We start from the raw sequence: 18,450 nt of genomic DNA on the forward strand, positions 1-18,450 counted from the left end.
GCCAAGTTTTTTCTTCTTTTCTCTCTTACTTCATAACTTTCTTACTCTCGCCTCTGCAACTAATTGTAAATGTTAATAATAATAATGTTTTTTAGGTGTGCTTATGCTGATGCTGATGCTGTTTTGTAATGCTAAATTGGTTGGTTGTAATATTTTTTGAGTTTTTTGTTGTTTTTTTTTTTGGGGGGGGTTTTTTCTTTTCGAAGAATGCGGCCTACAAACTAACTAACTAAACTGTTTCAAGTATTTGCTTTTTTGTTTTATATAATGCGAAATGCGAATGCTGCTGGGCCCCCAATGCTTACATATGATACGAAGAAAAAAAAACATTGGTTAATATATGTAGATGGGGGCGTGGCTGTTAGTTTAGCTTTTGAAGTTAACATTGTTGTTGTTGCTAAGAATATTATTATTATTTTACTGTAACTGTTGTGTTGTTCTATATATGTTCTCTGTGGTGGAGAGGAGATCTTCACACGAAGGTTTTTATATTTTGAGAGTGGAGTTTGACTGTACTGCACATTGATGCCGCTGCCGCTGCTGCTGCTGCTGCCGCTGCCGCTGCTTGCGCCGTTATACATATTCATATTATTGATATAATTATTATGTATTTAGTTAAAGAGTTTTTTTTTATATAAGTGTATGGATTTACGACTGTCTGCTGTCCTTTTCTGCATTCAGATGCTGTAAAGAGATAGAGAAAGAGAAGCAATTAGTTTACAATTCTTTATTACCGTTATGTCTTGGATGCTTGATATGGCGGCGCCTAAACATGCATACACACATACAAACACACATAATATGACAAATCTCAAAAAATTGTTGTTGCTATTACTGTTAAGTGACCGCAGAACTTGACGAGTGTGTCGTTGGGTAAGGGAACAAGAAGAGCAAGGGGAGAGCGGGGAAAGCAAGGCAGAGAGGAGGGACGACCGATTGGCGACTGGCGCACAGCTGCGCCACGCGAAAAAGTACAACAAATGAAAAGAGAAAGACAGAAAGAAAGACCAGAGAAGCAAATGAAAGAAATAAATAGCGAAGAAAAAAAAAGAAACTACCCAGAGAACATTCCGAACACGTGCATTTCTTTTTTTTTTCGAAAGAATTTTCGTGGTGACACATCACAGATGAGGAAGGGGTGGCGAAGGGCAAATGTGTGAAGGATTCGCAGAGGAAAGGAGGGGGATCGCATACATATCTATCTAGCTATCTCTATCTTAAGGCAGATGTTTCGCAATGAAAAGAAAAGGAAAAACAGAAAACCTAATTAATTGAGGCCTAAATACTTTTCATTTTCTTCTATAATTAACGATTTTGTTAAGCAAAATGAGTAGAGTGTAAGAAAGAGAGAGCAAGAGACTGGGGATCATTGAATATGCAATTAATCAAAATCAATGGAAAACGCCAAAAATGTTTATTATCAATAACTAAAGACCACCATCAAAGCCGAACAAACAAAAAACTCAAGTCAAAAACAGTGAAAACCCAAATTATTATTAACAAAACAAAATAAAAGAGAAAAAAAATTGTTATATTCCTTATATTTCCAACCTGTTTCAAGTATTAAACAATTTTTTATTATTGTTGCTTTTGCCAAGATCATTAATTATTAACAGCAGCAACAACAACAAAAACCCCCGAAAATGTAAGATGACCAAAAAGCAAAAACAAAACTACGCTAATGAAGTAAGCATCAAAAGGCAACTACAACAATGAACGCTAAGGCGGAGGCTGAGACATTGAGATAGATGGGATGGGACAAAGGGGAGACAGAGAGAGCGATACAGAGAGAGAGTGAGACAGAGACATTGGGGGGGAGACGCAACTGATGATGATTCTCCAATTTCAAATTCCGTTTTCAAGCTTTGCCTGTGCGTATGTAAGAGCAAGAGAGACACAGATACACACACACACACATACACACTCATACATATGTATATATGAAATAAATTTAAGTATCTGCAGGTGTTCATTTAAAACATCACAAAACAACAACAAAAATTGTTGAAAAAAGGCCGCGAGAAAAAAAATTAACAGCTACGTATAGGCAACAACAACAACAACAACTACAACACAGACACACACACAAAAGAAAGAAACTCTGCCGAGAGATGGCGACAACAACCGCAACAACAGAAAAACAAAAAAAATATATATATAAATACATACAAACAAACATACATATGTACATATATGTGAAATGTCTATAAAAATGAAATTTGGGTGAAACGTTTTGCCGGAACAACAGAGAGAGATGGAGACAGACGGGGGAGGGACAGTAGGGGCGGCGGCGGTCCCCAAAAAACAAAATGTATGTATGTATGTACAGTGGCTCAAAAGTCATTTGGCGCAGTGCAAATAAAGGAATCTCTCTCTCCCTTTAACTTCCACATGATCGCCAACTCACACACATTTGGATTGATTATATCAAACAATTAAAGTAACAAACTTTTGTTAATGCTGCCTTTGACTTTTATGAGAGATAACTGTTTATTAATCTAGGCCTTGTTATTGTTTCACTTGATCGCTTTCAGCCAGAAAAGGAAGAGAATCGTTGTCAAAGGTAACTTTATAATTTTTCTATTCTTTGAACGAATTAAACCATGACCAAGTGTATTTAGCTAATGAAAGAGAACAAAAAAGATATTTCAGCAACAAGAGAATTCTGTTGTAATATTTAAGTGAGGCCGCCGACTAAACGTCCTTACATTTGACTGACTGACTGACCGAATGAGTGAGTGACGAACTACCAAACAATTGCGAGTGACTTATGAATGAGGTCAACGAAGAAAACGAATTAAACACAAAATGTTCTTTTCGACTGCATTTGCATTGCAAATTTGTTATCATGGAGGGAGTGACAGAGAGAGAGAGAGAGAGAGAGAGAGAGGGGGATGGCGGATTGGGAAACTTACCGTCGTTAAACTGTTGGCTAACTGGGGCTGCGATGGCAGCTGCTGCTGCTGCTGCTGTTGCTGCACTGGCGCCGATGCTGTCACCACTGGTGATGTGGCTAATGATGATACTGATGTTGATGTTGATGATGATGACGACGACACCTTCACAATTGTATTGGGACTCTGGCGATCGATAAGGGGCATACGGGCCGCGGGACTAGAGATTTTAGTAAGTTGCTGCTGCTGCTCCTGCTGTTGTTGGAGCTGGAGTTGCTGCTCGGCAGCCAAACGTTGGGCCACCAACATATCGTTGTTGTTGTCGGCCTCAGTCATGTCATCATCGTCGTCGTCGTCTTCGGCGGCGGCGGCGGCATGTGCAACACTGCTCAATGCAGCTGCCGCATCGAAGTTATTGATTTCGGGATGAGTTTCCAGCTCTGTTTGCAAATCGCAGATGTAGTCAATGACATGCTGTATGATTTCCAATTTGGATAGTTTGCGATTCTTGGGCATGAAGGGCACCAAGTCCTTTAGCTTGGAGAGATACATTTTCATTTCAGCATTCTCGCCATCGCCGCGATGAGGTGGATGACGGGTGATGCGTCCGTTTGGATTGATGGCCGGCATGCCGGAGGCACCTGTTTGACAAACAGCTGTCAGGGATTTCATTCTGGAGATGATTGCTTTACGCTCCTTGAGTAGAATTTTGGCGGTTTTTACACGGTCGTACCGGTTACTAGCGAGGTTACGAAAGTTCCTTTCTGGTTTTCTTTCCTTTCAACGATGAATTTTTGGTTTTTGTTGTTTCAACTGCGAGTTTTTTTGTTACTTGATTGTAATGATTAATTTGCTTTCTTTATTATTATTATTTTGCTTATCCCAACACTTGCACTGCACTTGAGATGATAATTCGTTTTGGGTTGTTTTTGTTGTTGTTTGTTATTTATTTATTAAATCTTTGAATTTTTGTTTGTTTTTGCGGAACAAGAAAAAAATGGTAATCCAGCGTGTTTAATTGTGTCTTGCACGGCGATCGATCGAGATTGCTTACTTCGAGTAGTGAGATGAGGTTTTTCAAAATCAATTTGAATAATTAAAATATTAAAGAGACAAAATTTGTAGTACTTTTAGTTTGCTCAAATTTTTTTCTAAAGTTTTTTTTGTTTCTCTTATTTTTTTGTTTTTTGGTACGTTTGCTTTCTTTACGGAACGAGCAACCAGCGAATGTTGAACACGAATGAGCTCGTTGCGCTCACTACGCGACCTTTTATAGTTGCCGAGTGCCGCAAAAGGCGGAGCATATGGTTAAGAGCGTAATGGAGAGTGACGAAGTTAGACGAGAGAGTGAACACAGATGTTTGGAGAGAAACGAATGGCATGGGAGAGGGAGAGACTCAATGACAAGCGTTACTACTAATTTGTGGAAAGGGAAAGAGTGGAGAGAATTGAGGATTGTAACTGACTCCTGTGATGATAGTGTGGAATGTCTGTCTGTTGTGTGGAGGATTTACTTTTGTGGTGAAATCTGTGCCAGAAAAGGGCTACTTGTTGTGGCAAGTGGAAATGAAGAAGAGTAAATTGGAGAGAAAAACTTAAGGAGAGTTGTTGACAATTTAAACATTTATGTATATTAATTTCTTTTACACTTTGAAATTCATACTCTTAAATATTTATAATATTTATGAAAATTCTTTAAAATGTTATTGCCATTCTTTTCCCAGCTCAGGTTGTGTTCCACAAATTGGGTTCCCAACATTGTGTGGACTGATCTGATCATTCTACAAAAATGATTTCCCCAGCTTCCAACTAAATCACAGTTGCCACAAACTCTACACTCAGCTCGTTGGTAAGCCTATCCAGTGCCACCGTTTCCTCATGTTCCACTCGAAGCCAGGTCTCTACACATCATCCACCATCCAAACTGTTCAGATCCCTACCCCTCCATTAGGCAAACGCAAATCAGCCAACACTCTCCACACACACAATATGCACAGTGTTCGTGTTTGCTAAGGGGAAATTCTATTGTGATTGGTCGGATTTTGTGCGGTTCTCTCTCGTGAGTCTACTCTCTCTCACTCTCTCTCCGCACTGTTGGAGAATTCAATTGCTAAACATTTCAGTGAGGGTTTTCATTTCGTTTTGGTATTTGCTTGTTTTGTTTTTGTGAATGAAAATGAATGAAAAGTGCTGTGTGGTGGTTGACTCTCTCCCTCCCTCCCTACCTACCTCTCTCTCTCTCTCTCTATCAGTGTTTTTCTCTTTTTGGCTCTGATGTGTGTGCGAGGCGTTAAAAGATTATTTTTCTTCCTCCATGTGTGTGGCTTATCTTAATTTGGGTTTATGATATCTCTGAGTTACTGCTCTCTGCGGATCGTGATACTTACACACATATGTATGTATGTATGTATGTATGGGAATGATGTTATGCTGCGATGCGATGCGAGGCGCCTTGACTTTTCTCCCACTTCATATAATCATTGTTTTGTGGCAGTTGTAGGGTTTCTTCTTGGGCATGAAATTACGATCATGTTACATGAGAGGAGACCGACCAAGAGACAGAGATCGACCACTATTATTGCCGCACTCTCAAGTGTTTGATTTGGCTTTGTTTCATTGAGGAAATGTGTGTGCATATTTTTCATTGAAAGCAATGTTTTGTGAAAAATGACACGCCGCTGTCTTTGGCTACATGTCTGGGCTGGGCTTTGGGTTGCTGCTATCTCGACGCGTGTGAAGACGACAGGGTGGGGTGGTGCGGGGGCGAAGAGTTATTCAAATCTTATGAATGAACTCAATGCTGATCATCTTTTTCTCTATATGTGTATCCACACATATTTAGGCTTCATGTGTAGTTCTTGGAATCTCCTCGCGAACCATTTCCAAGTAATGCCAAGGTGTTGCATGAAATACAACAGAAAATCCCTGTACCATAACCAAATAAAGAAACCAAAAATAATTTCATAAAAAATGCTGGCTAAAAAACCCCAACCGCGACACACAGTGTTCAAATTTCCAAAGAGCGAGAGAGGGAGAGAGAGAGAAGGATGGAGACCAGAGAAATACCGATCATAATTTTATGACTGCAGCAGCCGAGATTTCATTTTTTTTCTTCTTCTTCTTCTTTGCTTCCCCCAGACTAGAACGGAGCTTACTTTACGACACTGAGTGTTTCGCCTGAATGACAAATGAGCAGCGACCAACAAACCAACAGGTTGAAAGAAGCAAGACGGAGATATAGAGAGAGAGAGAGGGCGAAAGATGCCTGCTATGTAGAGGAGGAGTAGGAGCAGGAGCAAGATGGAGGTGATTTGCAAGCCGTAGAACTTGCTGAGGATACGATGGGATCACATGTCAATCAGCGGGCAGGCAGGCAGGCAGCGGGCCTCAACATGGGAAGGCAAAGCGAGAGATCGCTTCGAGATGGCGTTGCAGATATGCAGCCGCATGCCGCGTGCATGGCATGTTGAAATCCAATACGCGTCACTCATCACAGTTTTACCCTACCTAACTCCCCCCCTCCCCCCCACACCTCTTGCCTATCCCCTTTGGCTAAATCCAAAAGCGAAATGACGACGTCTAGTTATGCAGCAAGTTCCGCAAGCCATTAAAACGGCCATCCTTAAAGAGGGGTGCTGCTCCATTCTGAATGGGGAATGGAAATGGAACTCCATTCCCCCTCGCCCCTCCCCTCTCTGCCAACCCTCTCAATTCACTCAGTTGACATGTTGCATACGCGAGACAAGCGCGAATCTCATTAATGAAATCGAATTGGGGAATCGTTTCGTTTGGCTAGTTTATTTTTAAACATATTTTGCATATAAGCCCAGTCCAGTCCCAGTCCAATCCAGTCACTCCAGACAGTGTGTGTACTCCTTTCGTCAGGCATGGCATCCATATCATTGCTTAACTGCATCCGGCCCCCAATTGCTATGGTAACTGAATACTAAGTAATTCACTCAAAAATAACAACAACAAAAAAAAAAAAACACACAGTTTCATTGAGGCGACAATGATCGCTGAGCTTTTGTTTATTTGGTGTGTGAGTGTGTATGTGTTCTTCTTCTTCTTCTTTATTTTGTTTGTTTTAGTCTTGCGGAACAATAAACGGCAATGCGTGGGAATGGGAACTGCAAGAAAATTGCCATACTTCTCATATACCCTAACAATGAAGAAAAGTCATACTCATTTAATGAAAAGAAAGTTTCATAAAATGAAAACAAATTAAGCTACAAGAGTTCTGAAATTCCTTATTTCTATGTCCTTGCCAAAAAGGACATCTCTGAGACCTTTCCTAGACTTTTAAGGCTAAATTTTGCAGGGATTTATTTACTGTGGCGCATATCGAACTATCCTCAGACGAATAGGGTAATGATATGGGGCTCTCTTTAAGAGACTATCAAGTTAACAACTTTTTTGGTTTATTTGTCGATTTAATGCAAGGCCAGAAAACGGGGGAGATAGATTGACTGAGATTTATTTGTGCTATGATCAGCAAGAAATGAAAATCATTTAGTATTACACCTAGACCCCGCTTTGCGTCGTTTCGTTTTGCGTTTTTTCGAAGTTGCGTCGCTGCTTTATTAGTACTAATTTTCACTGTGCGTCGTTATATTCTCTAAAAGTTATTCTAACTTTTTTTTCCTAAATCAGCCATTGTGGCAACGCTAATATCAACTTTTACCAACATTGCCTTTGAATTTTTGGCAGTTTTACTTTTTTCAACATTGACATCTAGCTTACCTACTTCTGTTTATAATTGCGTCTTGATATCAAAACTCGGGGATGGTTTAGTAGAAATGTTCGTAGAACAGTGTTTAACCTCCAAACAAATTTCAAAAGCGATTGGCTTGATTGACGAAGCAATGGAGAATTTTTATAACAAAACGATCCTGACAATGACAGAAGTTTTAAGGTATCCCAGGCAGTAGCTGCAAACATCAACTGCTACCAAGAAATTTATTTAACTTTACAAAAAAAACGTATTCACCAAACTCTGGACAAATTTTTGGTGAACGAAGCCACTAAAAACTTATAAAGATTAACTAATTGAATAGGTTATTTTGATTTAATGGAAATAGTTTTTTTTTTAATGAATGAATGCAATAATATTTTTGTTTTTAAATGTTTACTTTGTTCAATTTTTCTTTCTAGAAATTAGTATTTTCATAGCCCGGGAACCTATCTTTGATCTTTCCATGGTTGCCTATAGAAAATCTTAATTCACTTTGCGTCGTGTTTTTTTGGAACGTATCCCCAACGCAAAGTGAGTTCTAGGTGTATTCTCTTACTATAAATTACTCAAGAACTTTTGCTTAGTTGATTAACATTTCATAGGCCTCTCTGACACTTTTAAATCATCTGATTTGTATAAAAGATAATGCATTGAATGAAAACGAATAGCTATAATGCCAATATCAATCAATAAGAGACGCCTTAATACTTTGTATTCTACAAGTTTATCGTTTAATAATGTTCTCTTTACTTTGTTACTTTGTAGGTTTTGTGTGTGGCCTTTATGAAGATCAAATTTAGCTCAGATATAGACTAGCTAGTTATCGTTTATCTAGAGATAGATTAAATTTATTATTTGATGGACTTTGTTTCTGTGAACTTGTTTTGATTGCTGCTAATTGACAATGTGTGTGGGGGATTCAATAGAAATCTCCTTTTGATTATTATATGCACGAGCAGTTAAATAGTTATTGCATTCAATTCAAATTAGCAACAACAACGAAGCAACCAACCAACCAACAATAATCAAATATTCATCATTATTAATGAGAATTGACTACTAAATAGAATGGGATTGTTGCCACATTAGTCAAGCATTGCATCTTCTTGAAAAACAAACCGAATGAATGCAAAACAAATGTAAGCCAATTGCAGAAAGAAGCCAAACAAAAGTCGAAACCGAAACCGAAACCCAAACTCTGGATGGGAAGCCCAAAAGAAACAAAAACCCGACTACATGACAAATGTCAATGGCAGAAGGCAAATGAACTGTTGTCAAAATAACCCCAGCCCTATTAAAACGAAAAAAAGGACACTCTGCGACAAAAGGCGCACAAAGGACGCGCGATGGTAGGACGAGTATTTGAGTATTTGTAAAGCTGCCAAAGGATATCATCGATGGAAATGTGCAGCCGGCAAACTGAGGCGCTCACACACTTACACTCACAGACACAGAGAGAGAGAAAGAGAGAGTGAGAGTGAAGAGAACCAGGTGAACAGATCAGAAGCGATTAGGGATTATTATGCTATTACGCAGGATACGATTAACAATGAGTAGCAGCAGCAGCAACAACAGCAACAGTGGTGGCAAACAAGGATAACAACTGCGCCGCACGCCGCGACATATGCTATAACAATTTTTTGAGAGAACTGGATTGAAATTGAGGGGCAGAGACAGGGACGAGGAATGGGAATGGAATTTAGGCAAATGTGCGCAACGGCAGCCGCTTGATTCTCTCTCACTATATAGTATAGTATAGGAAGTATGTAATATTTTTTGCTACCCTAATTGAGTGGAAAAAAGGAAAGGAAGGCCGGCCAGGAGCAACGATGACGACGATATTGCATCTGCAGGCGATTGTTTTTGTTTTTTGGGCCGGCTGGCGTTATATTTGTATTGCATTTTACCGTTGCACCGGGCTTTTTCCTGGCTGCTGCTGGCATATTAATTGTTGAGGGGGTGGGGGGACCAAGACAGCTGAGTTGAGCCAGCTTCTAGAACCCTGCTCAGCTCAATTTGTTTTTCAAGTACTACACAACTTTGTTACATATTCCAAACGATTCGATCTTTACGTCTTTTTGTTGGTTTTCGGGCATATTTGCTGGTCATTAGGCAATGTCGCCTGCATATGTCTAGACAATGCTAACGATAAGGACCTCTTCTGGTGAAGATTTTGCCAAATGGTGAGTGAGTCATTTGGTTTGCAGTTGCAACTTCATTAGAGAGTCTCGGGTAGAGACAACAACAGGTAGCGCAGATCGCAGATCGTCCTTATCGAGTAAATATTATTGCCACAATCCACTTTCCCGTCCCGTCCCATCCACATAGCAATTTTCGCACAAAATCTCGGCAGGTGGTCGCTCCAGGCCCAGAGCTTGCCCTCCCTCTCTCTCTGTCTCTCCCTGTCTCTGTCACTATGTCTGAATTTCTCTTCATTTTTTGTTCGTTTCTTCTTTTGTTTTTGGTCGTCATCCTCGTCAATTTGTCGCCAGTTGCTAATTGCTTATGGTTTTCTGTTGTGTTGTGTTATATTGTGTGTGTTTTGTTGTGTGTGTTGAGGTTGAGAAGGCAAGAGATGAGCCCAGAAGAGTCCATCACATTTGGCATGATGGATGGATAGATGGATGGATGGACTGACTCGGCTGCTGCTGCTGCTGAATGTTGAGCTGCTTAAGCCTACAAAAGTGGCAATGGCCATTTGATATGTTGAGCAGCTGCAGCAGCAGCATCCTCTTTTAGCTAGATAACAACATACATAAATTGGCATTAAGGAGAAAACCTGTCGACAGCAATGGAAAATGCAAAAACTAACCAGTCGGCGGAGCCAGAGCACATTAAGTCATTACATTTAAGCCAAAGCAAAATGAATTGTCTTCTGATTTCTAGTCTATGATTTTTCTTTTCAAATTTTAACTTATTAATCTGTCTAGATTTAGTTTTATCTTAAAAACGTATCAAACCTTGGATATAGACAGGCTCGAGGTTAGTCTCCCAAAGAGGATTATATCATAGGCAAGACAAAAGGTTAGCAGGTTGTCCACCATCAAGTTCCATGTAACTAAATACAGCGTAAACAGTTTGGCAATACTAGAAATAATCTTATTTGTGTCTAAATTCTGTATTTACAAATTTATTTTCTACATTCAAAAGTTTAATAATACAATTTTATATCTTTAATTCCAGCAAATAATGAATTTCCATTATATATATTTTTTTTATTTTTTTTATTGTGTTATGTTATTGTGTAATATTGGTTAATAATTAAGTTGATGGTGAAAAGAGAAGTGAAAACAATTACAAGGAGAGGATGAAAAGTAAACAAGAACAACAAGGATAAATGGATGTGGGATGAATTGAGAATGCTTTGAATTGGGTAAGTTTCAATTCTACTTCTTACTCAAGTTCTTCTATCTTATCGCTTGTTTCATCTTATCATCTATCTCTATCTTATATCTTAGACTTACAAAATGACACAAAATGCTTCATCAGAAACCTATTTATAGATGTAGATTCTATATATACCAACAGAAGTATGATTAGATATCTTTTCTTGATCTTTGCCAAAAATAATCATTAAGAGCTTGTAAAAATTATAATTGTTAAGAAGATATTTATGGCAGAGGAAAATCTATTTAAAGCAAATATTTATTGGTCTTTCATTTTGATAAGGATACGGAAAATTCTTACCGAATTCTTGGGATATGTTTTTTTTTTTAATTTTTCCCATGCATTCTGAGGATGAAAGTCTTTCCCAAAAAAATATATGTGAAACCCACATGGTAAATGTCTTTAGATCTCATCTCATATGTGCTCTATGTGTGTGCGTGTGTGTGTGTGTGTGTGTGTATTGATGCGGGCTCCTTCATGGGTTTTTATCAGCTGCAAAACTTCCAACTTTCAAGTGACACATGAGCACAAGATAACTCACAGCTGCTGAAGGCATTCCACGCACATGTCCATCCATAGAGAGAGAGAGCCATGTGAGATGCATTGAGATTTCTTTTCTGTTTGTTTTTTGGGGTTAAATGCAAAGAATCGGGCGGTGGCCATGTGCTGCTCTTTGCTCTTGCTCTTGCTTTTCATCAGCGACGGCTGCTGCTGCTGCTGCTGCTGCTGCATGCCATAAAAATTATGCGGCAATTGCCGGCGAACTGAACTGGTTGCCTGCTGTCGATCGTTGCCGGCTGCCTTGCATGTGTGAGCGCAAAAAAAAAAAAACAGAAACAGAAACAGAAGGAAAAGAAAACTAAATGTGAAAAACAAAAGCGCGACCGGCGCACACATGTGATATTGGACAGATGGAGAGGGCAGGGCATAAAAACGGGGGAAAGCGACGGCCAACTGGGTGTAGGGGAAATAGGGAGGGTAGGACAGGCAAAAACCAAACGTCCTTGCCAGCAGCAGCAGCAGGAAGCGCCGCCAATCATAAAAACTTGAAAGAGCCCAAGTACACACACACACACACATACACACACACACAGATGGTGGCAGAGCAGTTTGCGCTGACGACACGTGTGCAGAATTTCCGCGCAAAAAAGGAAAAATTGCGACAACGGTGGAAAACAACGTGGACGCTCGCCTCTGAGAGTTGTTGCATATGTCGCAGTTGCCTTTGCCATTGCAATCGCAATGCCAATCCAATCCCCGAGGCAGCTGTTCGAATGCTCTATGCACGGCCGGCCGTCCACCAAAAACAAACAGTAGCCGTGCAACTTTCTATGCCCATGCAATCAAATTGCAAAACGCACCGCAGCAGCAGCAGCTGCTGTTGCCGTTGCCGTTGCTGCTGCCAATGTCGAACGATGCCGCTTGACTTTCATTAGCATTTCTAACGGCCAACGCAGCTGCCAAAGACGGAGTTGATCTACAGACATTTGCTGCTGCTGTAGCTGTTGCAGTTGCTGTTGCTGCTGGACGCGAACTGGATCGATCGAAGACATCGTGATGCGATGGCGATGCCTCTTGCCTGGTGAAATCCGTCTGCCTACACAGCACACAAAAACTAAGCAAATCTCTTGATGGTTCTAATTGTAGTTGGCCAATACAACAGAACTAATAGAAGATTGAGCCAGGTGGCTTGTTAAAGACACTTTTTCCCATTTAATTATTATGAAAGAGGCCTGAAATATTCCTTGACATAACACCCACAGAATCCTAATGGCAAAGGGATGTCCAGAAGGACTTCTTGAATCATTTAGGTTCTATTGACTTTTAAAATTTAGAAAATATATTTGAATAAGAATTTTAATTAATTCATTTCATTTCAATTTAGCTTAAAGCTAGCTATTTACATTACAGAGTTTAGACTATTGTCTATGCAGCTGAGATATTTTGTATTTTGTTTTTTTTTTTTTTTAATTTTATTTTTTGTAGATTTTGAATGGTAAAGGAAATTGGACGAGAAACCTTTATAGAGGACTTAATGTTAACTTAGAACTTAAAAGGCAGGCACTTTAGGGAAACTATATATGTAGATATAGTATGGTAAGTACCTGTTAACTCATATATCGAGCTAGATAATTTTTTGTATTAGTGAATTTTATGGTTGCACGGGAGATGACCTCATCAATCGTATTATTATTGGCTATTTCATGCAGAGAAGTCGTTCTGTGATGACGTGGTAAATTTAGGATCATTTTTAAAATTTTATTTTGTGCGATTTGGAGTTTTTTTTAATGCGTTTTGGCTGAAATATTCCATATTTCTGCCCCATACATAACCATTGGTAATATTATTGATTTGTATATTGTTAGTTTGTTTTTAGTCGATAAATGAGATTTTCGATTTATAAAAGGATATAGTATACGAACAGTCTTGTTGATTTTATCAATTGTGTTACTTATATGTTCATTAAATAATAGTTTATTGTCTAAATTTAATCCTAGATATTTAACAGATTTTTCCCAAGGGATTTTGATTAATTAAGATGTGTAGGAATCGTTTGGGTCAGGATACTGCTACTCCTTTTTCTAATGCAGAATGCATTGCATTTCTCCAAGTGTAGTCAGAGGCCAGACTTGAGTCCAGCAGCTGCTGCATTTGCGTTGTAAATATTTTTAATTGCTATTGGAATTTTTTCATGTGCGCTCCATGGACATCTTTCATTTGAAGAGGAGAGTCGCAGAGTTGCAGTCGAATTGGAGTTGGAGTCAGAGTCGTGTGGGTTGATGTGGACTGTTGCTGACTTCAAACCCAAACTGTAGCAAAAATCGTAGAATAGCCAAGAAACAGTCGTTTGTCCGGTTGATCGGGATACAAAATTTAGATTCCGATTCCGTTTTCGAGAGGCTGGCTGCCCGCATCTCTAAATACGTGACAATTTTTTCGTCTCAGAGGCAGGCGGGAAAATTCAATTAAACTCGCTAGGCCAGAGCCAGAGCAACTCATTAAGAAAATGTTTGCTACTGACCGTTTGACATAATAACTAGCCACATTAGCAGCAATTGGCATTGGCCAATTAACTTTTTTTGCTCCCCATTTTCAAAGCTAAGCAAACCAAACCAAACTAAACCAAGGAAGAGACTTTTCTTGTGGTCTCTGTTCGGTCGATCGGTCTGCTCTGTCTGCTTTCTTCTTGCCACGCTTGTCTTTGCCTTATAGGCAACATTCATTGACACCTGCAATTGTTGCTGCTGTCGTGTTCATGTTGTTGATTGGCAATCAATTTGTTGTCAGTTTTTATGATTCGCAGTGCGTCAATGTCAACTAACTGTTTTTTAGCTGATCTGTGTAATTTATTATGCTGTTGCTGCCTGCTGCCTGCTGAATGTTGCCTGACAGACACAAGACGAATGCTGCTGATGTTGCCAATAGCAATTAACAGCGGCAACAATGTATGTATACACGGCAGTTTGCATAGATTTGACTCTCATTGTCAGTGGCATCAACAGACAATTGAATTGCCCCATGTGGGTGTTGCTCTTGCTGCTGCTGCTGTTGCTGCTGCTGCTGTCGCTGTTGGCGCGTGTGCTGTTGCCCGTCTAAGAGTCACCAAGTTAGTTGTGTGTCTGTCGTCTGTCCAACTGTCTGCAAGTGTGTGTTATTGCCCAGACATATAGCCAAGATAAGCGGCATAATTATGCAAATTTGTTGTAACAATCAACAGCAACAGCAACAGCAGCAGCACGATCACGACGGCAACATTTTTTATGTGCTAAAACGTAAATAGCGTCAACAGCAATTGCACTTGCCATTTATGGGGCGTTAGAATTAAAGTTATAACATAATCATTTGTGATAGTTTTTCATATTAAGTATGTATTATTTGTTTTCTTTAGCACTATGAGCATTTAATCAATGAATGAATCACACAACGTATTCGAATAGATTTGAATACGTTTCTAAAAGAATGGCCAAAATGTTTGTTACCTAAGTTTTATGCGATTACCCAAAGGGACTAAACAAAGCGATCATAAATTGCTTGTTGGCTTAAGCCATAATAAACAAGAAACAAAAACCAAATTTGAATACAAACATTGACAATTGACAGACTTGTCGTCGTCGCAACGTTTTCTTCTGGTCTGGGGTCTGGTGTAGGAGAATGGAAATGGAAATGGGTTAAGGGGATTGGTATTGGTATTCGATTGGAATGACTTGGCCTGCCCAACAAATCAATTGCAACAAACTGTAGAGATAGTTGGGGCCGATCACATTGATACGCGATCAGTTTTGAGATTCGAATTCGATTATGGCTAGGCTCTCTCTCTCTCTCTCCCTCTCTCTCTCTACTATACTACGCATGCATAAATGCCTTTATAATCATTTCGTTGTACAAAATTTAGACGTCACTTAGCTGTCAGTGAGCTGACGAGTTGAAGCTAAAGCTGGAGACAGCAGACAGTAAGCACATTGCAAGGCATATAAAGCGGAGAATCAGCTCCAACTCTCCAGTTGGACGGGGACCCAGCAGCACCAGATCATGTCCATATTTGCATTTTTGAAATGACACATGGAAATTTTCGTTGTTTTGCCTTCGAAAGCAGAGCAAAGCGGGGCCAGCCAACAGATTGACAGCAGCTGCAACTGACGACGACGACGACGACGACAACGATGAACCTGGGTCTGGAACGGCTATAGACCGTTCCGTTTGTAGACTATGACCATGTTGTCTCTACGGGGAATTTGGTTGCTTGCTTCGTTTGTAATGGTAAGCGAAAGTCGTGCGCAAATTCGAGCAGGCGACAGCATATGGATATGTTATATGGCTATGGCCCGGCCGGCCGGTCGTTGCCGAGATAATTGCTGTCGCATATTTTCAGCGTCCACTTGTTGTCGCCGTCGCAGCAGCAGCAGCATCAATTGCCAGCGGCAACATGTGTTGTGCCGTTGCCGTTTCCATTTTCGGGCAACATGTTGCAATCAGACGGTTGGTCGAACGGCTGTGCAAATATTTGGATGTTGGCGCGTTGGATAATTAAACGATATGAAATTATTTTACGAGCCAATGCAAATTCGATTGCATGTTTTTCATGCATTCTGTCACCACGGTGCCAAGTTCAATGTCTGGAACGTGTGCATACATATAAACATGTGTGTGTATAGCAAGAGATAACGAAAGAGAGAGAAGAGAAGAGACTGAACGCCAACGCAAAAATCAAAGCAAGTGAAATAAGAAAAGGGGAATAGCAATTGTGTTCGACTCTCTGAATACTCTGTAAATCAAAAGGGGGACTAAAGTTTGACCTGAACTGCCGCCAATGTGATAAAGATGTGAATCTGCATTCTAGATCCCTACTTAGTTGTCCCTTTTACGATGGATAGTAGCTTGGTTTAACTCTTCCAGAGTGTTGAGTGTGTTAAATGCAATGATTAACTCATCATACCCCACTTGTGGTAAATGGAAGCAGTGGAACTCATCATACCTCACTTGTGGTAAATGCAAGCAGTGGAAAGAGAAGACAGTCCAGAACATTGCATTGTCATGGTCTGTTGCTGCTGCTGCTGCTGTTGAGAGAGAGAGAGCAAACCATAAAAAAGAGCTCACAAGAGAGTTCTCTCTGTCTCTCTCTCTGGACTCTTGAAATACGTCGAATGCGAAAAACGAAACGAGAGAGAGAGAGCACTTTTGGTTTGTTTTTCAGTTGACTGATAAAGACGCAGGCAAATGGATGTGAACAAGTTGATTGCTGAAATTCGGCTAAGGCCGGCTTTATGGGATCCAACACATCCGGATCATAAGAATCGCACGGAGACAAAACGCATTTGGCACAATTTGTCTGAAATAATTGGAGCTAGTGGTGAGTATTAGTTTATAGAGGCGAGAAATGACAAAAAATGCAATTGCAAAAAGTCTTCTTCTTCTGCCCTATCTCTCTCTCTCACTTTTTGTCACTTGCACTTGCACTTGCTTGTTCTCTCTCTCTCTCTCTCTCTCTTGCTCTCTCTCTCTGTGTGTTGTGATGCACAGCGGATGATTGCCGAAGTAAATGGAAGAACTTGCGTTGCAGCTATCGTCGACATTGTCGGAATGCTTTGAATAAGTCTCAACTTGGCGAATCCATGGGCTCTGAGTGGCCATACTCGGAGCCCATGAGTTTCTTGGATATGCATGGCCTGCTTAACGACAGCATCGGCGGGAACGATGGGAACGACAATGGGAATGATGTGGGCGATGCGGTGGCGGACACAGATTCCGCCATGTCATTCAAGGAGGAGCCAATGCCCACAGATGATATGGAGGCGGACAACGATGCCCTCATGGAGGAGTTTCGTAATGTGGCCACACCGCAGGCATTGAGGCGGCTCTCCCATAGCATTTCTCTGGCCAGTGCAGCAGCCGAGGAGCAGGCCCATGTCGTCCCAATGGCTTCTGGCCAGTCATCCACTATCCAGTTTCCCAGCCTGAAGCTCGAAAATGTTCGATATGGAGTCGGTGCGGGTGTTGGTGCTGGTGCTGTTGCTGCTGCGGGTGCTGGAGGTGGAGGTGGAGGTGGTGGAGTTTGTGGAGTGGGCACAGCCACGGCAGCAGCTGCCGCTAGTAGTTGTCATTGTGCCAAACGTGTGGATGAGCAGGTTAATTTTCTGGAGAATCTTAAACGCGAGGAACAACAATTGATGCAGTCGACCAATCAAGATTTGGCACGTTGCAAAAATGTATTGCATGTGGGTGACTCTGATTACAATTATCTAATCAGCTTTTTGCCACTTATGAAGCAAATGTCGCCACTCCAAAATGTTTTCTTTCGCGCCAAAATGGGTGAGCTATTGCTGCAGACAATGCAGCAGCCGCCAGTGGGGCAGCAGCAGCAACAGCAGCAACAACAGCAGCAACAAGCACGGCAACAACAGATGCAACAGGAGCAACCACAGCCCTCGCAAATGTTGTTGAACCAACAGCAGATGGCCTTGGACCAGGCCCAAGTGAGCACCAGCTCCACAAATTGGAATTGAGACTGAGAACTAAAAATGAATTGAACCTGAGCTCTCTCAGTATGAGTGAACTCTATGCGAGAGTTGCGAGCGCGCATGTCCAGTGCACAGTGGGTCAAAATGTTGAGCTTAAAACGTTTGCTGTTACATATAACAAAATATTGCACTCCAAGTGCTAAATTTTTTTTTTCTCAAAATATTAAGATAAAAATAAAAAAAAAGTTGATTGACATTCTTCGATTATGTGAAAATTCTTTCTGTTTATCAATTTCGAAAAAGTTGGGGGTCACCATTTTCGAAGCAGTTTTTAAGTTTTCGAATCGAATTCGGTTGAATTCCATCATCCAGATCACTTTACTCTGATTTTTTGTCGGACAAATCGTTTTTATTCAATACCTAAATTAATTTAACAAAAAAATAAACGTTAGATGCAGAAACTTATTTAAGTTGTTTG

The 18,450-nt window shown here is 40.4% G+C and overlaps 2 protein-coding genes across 2 annotated transcripts; one reads left to right on the forward strand and one right to left on the reverse strand.

Annotated features, from left to right (window-relative positions):
* Window positions 1-258: 258 nt before the first annotated feature.
* On the reverse strand, window positions 259-4,139 carry LOC6639589 (protein extra-macrochaetae). Its single transcript, XM_023178846.2, has 2 exons — window positions 2,916-4,139; window positions 259-684 (listed from the first exon to the last, which is right to left on the reverse strand). The coding sequence occupies exons 1-2, from the start codon at window positions 3,564-3,566 to the stop codon at window positions 649-651; spliced, it is 687 nt and encodes a 228-aa protein (XP_023034614.1). The 5' UTR covers window positions 3,567-4,139; the 3' UTR covers window positions 259-648.
* A 12,403-nt stretch (window positions 4,140-16,542) lies between these two features.
* On the forward strand, window positions 16,543-18,247 carry LOC6639588 (probable serine/threonine-protein kinase DDB_G0267686). Its single transcript, XM_023178685.2, has 2 exons — window positions 16,543-16,864; window positions 17,035-18,247. The coding sequence occupies exons 1-2, from the start codon at window positions 16,732-16,734 to the stop codon at window positions 18,015-18,017; spliced, it is 1,116 nt and encodes a 371-aa protein (XP_023034453.1). The 5' UTR covers window positions 16,543-16,731; the 3' UTR covers window positions 18,018-18,247.
* The last annotated feature ends 203 nt before the right edge of the window (window positions 18,248-18,450 follow it).

The sequence above is a fragment of the Drosophila willistoni genome (assembly GCF_018902025.1).
Source record: "Drosophila willistoni isolate 14030-0811.24 chromosome XR unlocalized genomic scaffold, UCI_dwil_1.1 Seg144, whole genome shotgun sequence".
Lineage (NCBI taxonomy): Eukaryota > Metazoa > Arthropoda > Insecta > Diptera > Drosophilidae > Drosophila > Drosophila willistoni.

Bases quoted from the DNA above. Each gene is read 5' to 3' on its own strand.
- LOC6639588 (XM_023178685.2), top strand. From the start codon at position 16,732: ATGGATGTGAACAAGTTGATTGCTGAAATTCGGCTAAGGCCGGCTTTA. The intron at 16,865-17,034 runs GTGAGTATTAGT...TGTGATGCACAG, and splicing joins TGAAATAATTGGAGCTAGTG to CGGATGATTGCCGAAGTAAA.
- LOC6639589 (XM_023178846.2), bottom strand. From the start codon at position 3,566: ATGAAATCCCTGACAGCTGTTTGTCAAACAGGTGCCTCCGGCATGCCG. The intron at 685-2,915 runs GTAAGTTTCCCA...ATCTCTTTACAG, and splicing joins TAGCCAACAGTTTAACGACG to CATCTGAATGCAGAAAAGGA.